General features: G+C 37.7%; 1 protein-coding gene across 1 annotated transcript in view; it reads left to right on the forward strand.

The window, feature by feature from the left end:
• The window catches only part of AP4E1 (adaptor related protein complex 4 subunit epsilon 1), a 57,415-nt gene extending 52,367 nt beyond the window's left edge, over positions 1-5,048 (forward strand). Inside the window, exons 20-21 of the mRNA XM_019664844.1 lie at positions 883-1,040; positions 2,065-5,048. Coding sequence (XP_019520389.1) covers positions 883-1,040; positions 2,065-2,225 — 319 coding nt within the window. The 3' untranslated portion in view covers positions 2,226-5,048. The remainder of the gene's footprint in view (positions 1-882; positions 1,041-2,064) is intronic.
• Positions 5,049-11,584: the final 6,536 nt, after the last annotated feature.

Below are 11,584 nucleotides of genomic sequence, written 5' to 3' on the forward strand. Positions count from 1 at the left end.
AAGGCTGCCTGGGTCCAGAATGCAAAATACCAGTGATTATCTGTAAAATTGTTTTAATCTCCACACATCCACTTGTGTTACACTAATATAATTTTTGCACACTCTTTATAAAGTCTTTTAATAAGAACATATCTATCAACCTATCAGAGTATTTATGCCCGTGTTGCTATATAAGATAGAATCCAGCCTTCAAAAAACTTACATTTTTGACTATGAGGGTATAGTCTATGGTGAACATTTTTAGCCACAAGAAGCACAATATATAAACACAAACAGTTACTTTGTGTGTATTAATAAAATCTTCTATCTTTAAAAATATTTTTTCCTAATTATAAAAGCAATACATACTTATAAAAATTCAATTGCTATTGAAAAATATAAGTATAATATAAAAGTTCCCTATAATCCGACCCCAAGATACCCAGTGTTAACTATTTGATCTTCAATCTCATGAACCATTTTTAAAATACATTTACTAAAATCCTTCCTGTTGGTCTAAATTACTTAATGTACTGGGTCTTCATATTCATACTCTTGTCTCATTATTCCCAAATGCAAAGTATATGTTTTATATTATATTTGAATGATTCATGAAATTACTTGGTAAAATTTAATGAAATCATTAAATCTCAGAAAAAGAGAGAACTGGGTGATTTATTGAAAAGATATTTGCACTTTAATAACATCTCCTTTGATTATTTTCATCAACTTAGAGGATGATGATCAGCATTTTAATCATATTTGGTTTAAAAACGTAAGTTTTGTGGGACCCAGATTTACAATGATTGTTTAATTCCCATGAATCATTTGAAATATATGTTTATTTGTTTAGAATAATTGCGTTCTTTTGGACATTAATCTAATTTTTAAAATTATTTTCAGGCCATTAAAAATCTCAACTGAAGACTTTGGCAAACTCTGGTTATCCTTTGCAAATGATGTGAAGCAAAATGTAAAAATGTCAGAATCTCAAGCTGCTCTGCCATCTGCCCTAAAGACCCTGCAACAGAAACTGAGATTTCATGTTGTTGACATTATAGGTTCGTAGAGTTATGAAAAGGCAAACTTGTGTTTAGAAGGGCTTTCTCCCAGTCAGAACGTAAATCAGCTCTTATAAGTGTCAGAGTTCTTAGAGCCATACTTCCTGTTATGAGTATCTTTCAGATGAGTCTGTTCTTCAGACTTTATTAAAGAATTTTTTTTTATGGTAAAGTATACATAACAAAATTCACCATTTTAACCATTTTTAAGTGTACAGATTAGTGGCATTCATGTTGTTATGCAACCATGACCACCAACTCCTCAGCTTTTTCCTCTTCCCTAACTAAAACTACCCATTAAACACTAACTCCGCATTTCCCCTCCCTCTCCAGCCCCTGGCAACCACCATTCTATGTTCCTTCTCTATGAATTTGACTACTATAGGTACCTCATATAAGTGGAATCATACGGTATTTGCCCTTTTGTGGACTGGCTCATTTCACTTAGCGTTAATGCCTTAAAGGTTCGTCCATGTTGTAGCATGTGTCCAAATTTCCTTCCTTTTTAAGCCTGAGTACTATTCCATTGTGTGAATATACCATATTTACTTATCCATTCATCTGTTGGACACTTGACTTGTTTCCATTTTTTGACTATTGTGAGTAATGCTGCTGTGAATATAGGTGTACACATATCTGTGCTCTAGTCCCTACTTTTAATTCTTTTGGTTATATGCCCAGGAGTAGAATTGCTGGGTCATATGGTAATTCTATATTTAATTTTTGTAGAAACTGTCATATCGTTTTCCACAACTGTACCATTTACATTCCCACCAGCAATGCACAAGGGTTCAAATTTCTCCACATCTTCGCCAACACTTGTTATTTGTTTATTTATTTTGGTAATTGCCACCCTAATGGTGTGAAGCAGTATTTCATTGTGGTTTTGATTTGCATTTCATTAATGATTAGTGATGTTGAATGTCTTTTCATGTGCTTATTGTCCATTTGTATATCTTCTTTGGAGAAATGTCTATTGGAGTTCTTTGGATTTAAAGAATTTTTAATTTTTGTTTTGTTGTAGGCAGTGAAGGGCTGTTGGCTTGTCAGCTGCTCCCATCCAGCCCCTGCTTGCTACATTTCCGAGTTCACGGTGACGTACTAGCCCTATGGTTCAGGTCCTCCTGCTCCGTTCTTCCTGACTATTTACTGTATCAGTGTCAAAAGGTGATGGAGGGCTCCTAGCAGAAACTCTGCTCATATTTTACTCCATCAAAATTTATGGTTTACATAGATAAATTTATTTACCAAAGTAAAAAGAACTCATGGTACTTTTAATGAAAATGGGGATAATTGCAAGTTGTGGTGTTATGTGTTTTCTTTATGATTCCTGGTCAAGAAAATCCTCAAGAAACTATATCTCTAACCTTTTACTCAGGATTGTACAGTACATTTGGGTCCGAAAGAGTGACCTAAGCTAATGTTGCAAACTACTAATGATTTATATATCATTTAGTGTAGAGGGACTGAAAATATTTATTTTGTTATAAGCATTTTATAGCAAATTTACTCAAGTGCTAGCGGATTTGTAGTAAAGCCATGTCTGAGTTCTCTGCATTAATGGAGGGGTGACATGCAATTGATAATCCCAAACCTAATTCATATTTGGCCTTGGAATGTAGCATATGCTTTTTGTTGGCAAGTCAGTCCTTTCAATTATATTTCGCTTAGATCAGTGTTGAACTAAGCTGGCACAGCATATACTAAATTCAAGAGATCCATGAGCATGCTGGATATTGGTGGATCCAATCTGTGATATAGGTTTTATTATAGATAACATGTTATACATAATTGCAGATAATTTGGCTACAAAATTTGTCTGTTTTCCACTTGCATTTATTTTTAAAATTGAGTCACTGTATCCTTATGTTAAAAACTCAGAGCCATTTACAAAATACTATCATACAGAAACAAAACCCAGAAGAGCACACAGTACTAAAGCAAACAGATATAAAAGCACCTTTTAGTTATGGCAAATCTTAGTTACCACTTTGGTTCTTTTGGCAAGTTGAAATTTCTGATTAGAATATAAATGGCAAAACCATTTTCCTGGCCCTTGAATCCACTAACACTGAGTGGGTCTAACCAAAACAGTGATTAGTATACAATACAGTTTCTTCAGTAAAATATATAATTTTCACGTACCTATATAGCCTCTATCAGAACTATTATCAGAATAATATGAATGATGGACCAGAATCTTGAGATTGTATGTTAACATTAAAAGCTGAAATTGTATTTTATAAAACCTTATGGTGCTGTGGAAATGTTTCACATTTTCTGATACTTTACCATGGAGACTATTCAGGTAATATAGTTTTAAATCATTGCAGTAAATAGTCTGGTTAATTGGTGTTGTTTTTCACCCAGATGTGGAATTCGGGTTTTAGGTTATCTCAGTAATCATAGCTGATCTGAAAGATGCTAAGTGATTTCCCCAGAGCTGATAGATTTCATTAGTTATTTGTGTCTAGCATATTCCTCCCTAAAAACAAAACAGTATTTTTGAAAGTTAGTTTTTAAGTTATTCATTTAAAAAATGTAACACCTTATTAATTTCATGCTTTTAAAAATACATGGAAACCTTGCTGTAAGAGCAATGTAAAGTGATGAATTTCCTGTGTAGGTTTCTCCTTTTGAATAGAAGATGGGATTCATCCTCAAGCTCCCAATGGTGTTACAGTGAAGGGAATGTGCTGTCTCTGGGGGTGGTGGTGGGCACTGGTGGCTAGACTTATCAGCTTCCTCTTTACTCCTACCTCTGTCACAGCACCCCCACCTGATTCTGCTGTTAGCCTGGCAAAGAGTTGGGAAGCACCCTCTCATTTGGCAGAGGAAGACAGCATGTGCAGAGAAGGTGCTCCAATTCTTTATGTCCTCACTTCCATGTGTTCGCATGGTCACTGAAGCTGGAGCAGTGGCCGTAAGGCGCCCAGCAAGCAGGTTACAGTGAGTTACCACTTTGTTACAAGGGTGTTCATGAGTGGCAGCAATCGTTGTCATGAGAGATATGCTTGACTTCTAGAGCTGTCTGATGGTGGGAGACGTGTAATAGTAGGTTAGGGTTAGGAGCATGATTTTCGGTCAGCCAGAGGGAACCTGGTGTCACCTTTGTTCTTTTTGAACGCTCTAAATAAAAAGCAGGGTGACAGGATTTGTATATTTTTATGGTTTTAAAAACAACAATAGGAAAGATTTTAAAGAACTTCAGAGCAGTATATATTCTGCCTAAACTCATTCAATGTTTCAAGTTCTAAATTAGACATCACCATTTTTTTGCATTGTATGAGACGTGACTATAAAGTAAGGAGAATGATTACTGTTCGTAGATAGTTTCCTTACCTTATAGTCATAGTTTAGTCAAGTGAAGGGGCGACGTCTGGAATAAGAACTATGGCAGGTGGGTTTACTCAGCTGTGAGAGTTCTGGGCCAGGCATCTTGCCGAGAATGCAGTGCAGGTGGCAGCAGGTGAATCTGGGGAGAATAAAGGAAAGACAGGAGCGTCTTAAAGCCAGGTGGAGGAAGAAGGATCAGGCTCCCACCAGAGCAGGCAGATCAGGCTCAGGGGAAAGTGGGCCCGAGTAAGGGTCCTTCTAACACAACTGCAGATGGAAGCTGAGCAGTTACCAAGCGCTTATGTGCCAAGCATGCCAACCACAGCATATGCTCTGCAGAGGAGCGCTGTTTTAAACAATAACCTATCATCTACCAAAACAGTTGTGGTAAAAATGCAGTATTTTATTTTTTCTTTATTTTATTTCGTGTCAATAAGATTTTTAAATATTGAGCTGTTTGTCTTAATTTTTATGGATAAATGTCGCCTTTGTCTCATAATTGTGAGCCATTAAAGTGCACTGACCCTATTCACATGCCTTTAAGGTGTTTTAGGAGGGAAAAATGCAAGTGAATAACAACTTAACAGACAATTACTTTATTTTGGAATTGAATTCTGTAATTTGAAAAAATTCAGTTAAACATGTAATAAATACAAAATTATCTACACTGTTCTTTGGTCTATATATTTTTTTATTACCTAAATAGCTGAATAATTAGTAGTATTCAGTAATTTGATAAGCATTAGCTAAAAAAAAAACAGAAGCAATTGAAATGGGATGAAAAGAGTAATTTACTCATGGTCCATAAGAATCTGGTCTAATTGGTTATTAAAAATAAAGATACTGTGTTTTTATATTGTGTTCAGAGAGAACTTTTGGGCTTCCGACATATTAGAGTGTGGATTGATTCTCAGGTACCTGTCCATATCCCCTGCTTTCATTATAGCCTGACCGGAGCATTCCAGAGTGTTCTGTTTCTATAATGCCCACTCCTTACAGCTACCTCAAGATGCAAGAACCGTGGTAAGTCAGGTGGAGACTTAGTGCCCAAAGACTCTGCATCTCCCGGTCATCTCTGCGGTGTGTATCCTAAAACACAAAGCTAGATCAGAAATGGCTTTTAAATCTTACCGATTTATCTCTCTTGCTGGCAGCTATAATGTATAGCAGAAAAAAAGTTCTGAGACTTGAAGCCGCATCTTCGGTGCAGGTTTAAATGCACCGTAACCACTGCAGTCACTGAAGAGAAGGGAGTCTTGAAGGGAGGGCTGGCCTGCAGCCAAATGGGCCAGGGTCAGTGATTGTACGCAAGTTACTAGTTTATGGGTGTGCATGATGAGAGACAGACTGAGTGTTTTATGGTTAGGAACCATCTGCATATTTTAACGTCCCTTTTGCCTAGTATATAATAGGCACTTAGTTTATTGAACGAAAGACTAAAGAGTCCTGTCCCCTCAAAGTAAGTAATCTGAAACCAAATCATATCCAGGGATTGAGTTTAGTAATATGGTGGCTCTCCCAGAAATAAAGTGATCTGATCTGGTTTATAGATAGATATAAGTCAGTGGAAAAAGATTCTGGTGAAAATAGCTTGTGCGAGTTTGTACTGGGTGGGGAAAAGGAAACATGATTGCTTGATGAGACCCTTACCAGCCTGAAGACAGTCCTATGAGAACTTGCCATGCCATTTAAGAGACCTCTCCGCAAATGCAGTGTGATTTATGGGTAGAAATTATGACTTGGATGAGGGGGATTTTTCTAATTATGGCAGATGTTCATAAAGTTGTACTGGTCTAGAAGAACTTGTGCTAGGACAGAAAGCATTAAACATTTGATCCGTGAAGCTGAAGTTAGATAGGGAGCTAATGAATACGATAGGCAGCTAAATTAGCACCACCTATTTCTTTAGAAAAGTGAGTACTGTGATAATTGGAGAGACACTGTGTAGACATTCATAAGGTCAATAGCATCAGGAAAGTTGGGAAAAAACAGGCCCTCTGGGATAAAGCAGCAGGAAAAGGAGTTACTTAAAAGGAAATGTGTTTCATTTGCATTACACTGGAAACTTTATGGTAGGTGCATGGATCCAGGATAGGAGGGTACCCCAAAAAAAACGACTCCTAGAGAACCGGAGGACTTAAAAGATTGAGGCTACATACAGAGAAGATGGGCCTGTGTGTAGGGAAAGTACCGATGATGGAAAACACCATGAGTTTCCTGGAGCACCTATAATGCTGAAAAAATAGAGGGTCCTTGAAAGTGGTGCAGCTTGATGGTGGGCTTTGTTCCAAAGGAAGGAATCAATTTCCTTTAGTTATTTTAAACTATTTTCCTAAGTGGGTGAGTACTTTTCCTTCCCCAAAACATTAAATTGCCAATGTGACTAAAAGGCTGACCTCAGGAAGTTTTTCCCTAATGGGTTCTGGCAGGAAATGAGCCAAATGGATAGAGACTAGAGCCCAGAGATTAATCGTATTTTAGTGAGAGAAAAGCAATTAGAAATCTGTTTAGTTGTGTGTCTCCTCCACTCCTTGTATTATGTAACAAGTAGCAACAGAGGCAAGGCATATATATTCAAGGCATTTGGTCTGAATTGCTACCACATAATTTAATGAAGGTAAGGGCAAAACCTGTGATAGGAACAAGCTGGTCCCCACTGATGATAGATATCAAGGTATAAGAATTTATTTTTTCATCTTAGTTGACTGATTAATGGTCGATGAAGTTAAAAAGAATTATTTAAAAAAAATTATTGTGAGCTATGGGAAAGAAAAACGATTTGAACCTACATATTGGACCAGTCTTGACAGAAGTAACATGAGTATCTTGTTTCTCATAAGGAGCCTCTTGGAGCACACCTGAGTTTATGCCAATGAAGTGACAGAGTGGGGCCCCTACATAGCCTCAGAATGGGGTTGGTCACTCTAAAGACCACATGATTGGAGAGTTGGAACTTTCAGCCCCACCCTCTGACCTCAGGGAAGGGGAAGGTTTTGGGGGCTGGGGATTAAGCTCTATAAAAATTTTGAACAATGGGATTTGATGAGCTTTCATGTTGGTGAAGGCATCTAGGAGAGTGATGCACCCCAGTAACATGGGTACAGAAGTTCCTGTACTCAGGACCCTTCTGTTCCTCACCCCATGTACTTCTTCATCTGTATCTTTTATAATATCCTTTATAATAAACTGGTAAATGTAAATGTTTCTCTGAATTCTGTGAGCCACTCTAGCAAATTAATTGAACCTGAGAAGGGGGTTGTGGGATCCTCCAATTTATAGCCAGTTGGTCAGAAGCATAGGTGACAACCTGGATTTGCGATTGGCATCTGAAGTGGGGGTAGTTTTGTGGGACTGAGCCTTTTAACTTATAAGATCGGATGCTATATCCAGGTAGATAGTGTTAGAATTGAGTGTATGTGTAGGACACCTAGTGTGTCTGTCGGGAACTAGAGAATTGCTTGGTGGTATGGGAAAAACATCAGTTAACAAACTGTTTATATTTAGGTTGTACAATGTGATTTTTTTAAAGATGTACAACATGATTTAATATTCATATACATTGTGAAGTGATTACTGCATTCAAGTTAATTAACACATCCATCACCTCATACTTACTTTTTGTGTATTGTGAGAACACTTTAAGATCTTGATTTTAAGTATATAATACAATATTACTATTATCACCATACTGTCTATTAGACTGGAGACCTTTATAAAATCCCACACCCTAGACCAAGGGTCAGCAAACTGCAGCTTGCAAGCCACATGCAGCTCTTTGGGTACGTAAATGTGGCTCTGAAGTACAATCAAAAATGAAAATAAAACTACCATAGTTTCATTTATAAAATTTTTAAAGGATGTTATTCACATAATAGTGATTTCATTTGTTTTGTGGCTCCCGAATAATTTTTAAATTGTTGTGAAGGACAGGATTGGCTCTTCTGTCTCAAAAGTTTGCCGATTCCTGCCCTAGACCATTAAATCACTCTCTTAAGGGATGGCACCCAGGCTTCAGCAGTTTTTAAACTCCATGGGTAATTATTGAATGCGCAGCCAAGTTTGAGAAGTACTATTTTAGATGTCTCATCCCACTGGTCCTCAGTGGGATTGTTTGTCATTGTGGTTTCCCCATACTTCTTCCTGCAATTGAGATTGATTAAAAGTAATTAGATATTGAGTGGGAGGTAAGTAATGGCATTTTTTGGAAATACTGGGTAGGTCCAAGGAGGGAGTCTTGTGTGAATACAAAACAAGTTATACATCCTGGGGAGACAGTGGCAGTAGCAGTTTAGTGTTTGAATTTTCCTGAATCTCTACATGAAAATGGGCAGAAAAACTAGGTAGCAAAGCCAAACACCCACATACAATTTTTGCACCAAAACTAAGTGACAAGGTAACCCCATGAGCCCCAAAATACAAGGTCACTGTGGTCAAAATATGTACATATTACTTGCACCTCTGCAGGAGAAAGCGAAAGGGAAGGAACAGTTGTCTAATAGACCTGAGAACAGCACAACTCCAAAATAGCCAGGGAGTCTCTGGTATGCACAGTGGGTCAACTTGAGATTAGCATTTGAAGCTGGACAGAGTTTTGCACAATTCACAGGGAAAGAGTGCAAAGCACATGAAGGTCTAACGTATTCTAGCTTCTATGAACTCTTGAAACTGACTGGTTATTGGTGCCTTTCAGAATAGGGCAACATGCTATGGAGAAACTGCTTGGAAAGGTATCAAAATGGAGCAGGATAGATAGGCTCTGATGTCAAATTGACAAATTTTGATTCCTGGCTCCACCGATTACTAATTTTTGCCTTTGGGCAAATTACTTAAATACTCTGTGCCCCACTTTCCCATCCGTATAATGGGGATAAAAATAATACCGACCTTACATGATTATTGTGAAATGAGATGTGTTCTAAGTATTAAATAAACATTGGATTTAAAAGATTTAGTACAAAAAATGTAAAATTTTAAATATTGATACAGAAATTTTAAAGTTTTGTCTGTTAGACTAAAAATATTAAAGTAAAATTTACCTGTTTTTATTTTTAATGTGACTACTATAAAATTTAAAATTACGTATATGACTGCATTATATTTCTATTGGACAGTACTGTCTTGGATCTAATGTTCAAGTAAGATCTGAACTTACAGTCCTACAAAGATCAAATCTAGAAAAAAACAGTGATTCTTCTATCCCTTACTGCTAATCCTAACATTAAATCCATTATCCTTAAACTTAATGGCAATTCAGAGAAAACTATGTCTTCTTAAAAGGAAGAATTTTCCTCTACTTTTGGAAGAATTTGGTATCTATTTGTTTTTGTCTTTGTCTTTTTTCTATATCTAATTTATCTTTGTCTAAACTACTATTAGTGTATTTTTCAGTTCAGGTATATTTTTCATTTCTAGACGTTCTATTTGGGTCTTTTATATATTCATTTCCTCTCTTCATCATGCTCATGTTTTCTTCTATTTTCTTAAACACATGGAGTGTATTTTTAATAGCTGTTGTCATGTCTTTGTTGGAAAATTCCAGCATCTTTGACATTTCTGTGTCTGAGAATCCAGAGTGCTAACCATTACACTGTGAGGCCTGTGTCTGTTTCGTTCATTGCATTTTCTTCTAGTTGCTAGCCATATTTTCCTTTCTTTTTGTATGCCTGGTAATTTTTACTGGATGTCAGACATTGTGAATTTTACCTTGTTGGGTGCTGGATTTTACTGTATTCTTTCACATAGTATTGGAATTTGTTTTGGTGCACAGTTAAGTTACGTAGAGTCAGCTTGGTTCTTTCAAGACCTGCCTGAAAGCTTTGTTATGCCGGCTCCAGAGCAGCCTTTAGTCCAGTGTTAATTTATCCTCACTGAGGCAATACCCTTGTGAGAATCAGGAGGGCACGCTGGCGAGTAGAAACAAACTATTTCCATCCCCTATTCCAGGTTTCCTGGCCTCCCTCAACCCTTAGAATGTTTCCTCCCTATCTTATACCATGCAGTAAGCTGGGTCAGTCACAGGGCTTGCCTTGTTTTTATTTCCCTTCTCTCAGGGAAATCAGAGCCCTGTACTGGTTATTTTTTAATGTCTAAAAAAAAAATCATGAATTCATGTGATTTCTCCAGTTTCCCAGTTGTTTGAGGCAGGAGGGTAAATACAGTCCTTGTTACTCTTGGCCAGAAGAGGTAGTGCCCTAGCCAGTTTTAATTTCACATCCCTACCCTATTCTAGGAATTCCCGAGGCACTTGATCAAATTCAGTATAGAATTGGGAAGGAAGAGGCTTGCATCACCCTGTGTAGGACACTGGACCCTTCTCTGTAAGTTTTAGGTTTGGCCAGGTTATTAAAGATAATGAACCTACAGTTAGGGAGTACAATGAGCATCAAAAGGAAGAACCCCGTATTGTGGCAGCTAGGTGTTGGTTCAGAAAGCAGAGTGGAGTAGAAGAGGATTTCTTAAACCTCCCCATCAGAATGAAGCCTGTGAAGTCACTCATCAACAGGCTGCCAGACAGGCCAGGCGGGCACAGGCCAGAGCCTTTGCTGGAGCAGACCCAGGCTAAGAACTCTGTGGCAGGCTAGCCTGACCTGAACTCTCCCGACCATTGGGAGTGGTATTTGGGAATGTTCTTTGTAGGAGAATACTGTGGACTTTGAACTACTGATCTGCCTGTGCATAATAGTAGGGTTTTGGGGGTGAAGGGGAGCAGGGGAGAGGGGTGTTGTTTCATAAAGTTTCCTTTCATGAGCATGAAAATTATGTTAAAAATGTTGTCATCTCCTGGGTTGTCCAACAGTGTTTCCTTCCCAATCTCTTGGTTTCAAGTTGAACTTGTAATGCCGTGGATTTTTATCAGTATTGGCATTTTGGTTAGTTTTGGGTTTTTTTGTTTGTTTGTTTGTTTTTTGTAATGAAGTGATTCTCTACTAAATTATTTCTTGGTTTAAAAAGTACTGTTACTTGTCTGAGTTTCTCTTGTGAAGTTGACTACCAGAGTCATGGCAGGTGTGTCCTTTGTACATAAAGTTCAGGAATGGCGCTTGCTGTCACTTCCTCTTCTGAGACCAGGGCAGACATTGCAATCTACCATATCCCTCCTACCTCTGGATTCAAGTCTCACCTTCGGAATCCTTCCTACCGTAGCCCCTCAGGCACCCATGACAAGTTAGTCTGTTAGCCACTCAAAATGAAACCTTTTTGTCCTGTCT

The sequence above is a fragment of the Hipposideros armiger genome, unplaced genomic scaffold, assembly GCF_001890085.2.
Source record: "Hipposideros armiger isolate ML-2016 unplaced genomic scaffold, ASM189008v1 scaffold_12, whole genome shotgun sequence".
Classification (NCBI taxonomy): Eukaryota; Metazoa; Chordata; class Mammalia; order Chiroptera; family Hipposideridae; genus Hipposideros; species Hipposideros armiger.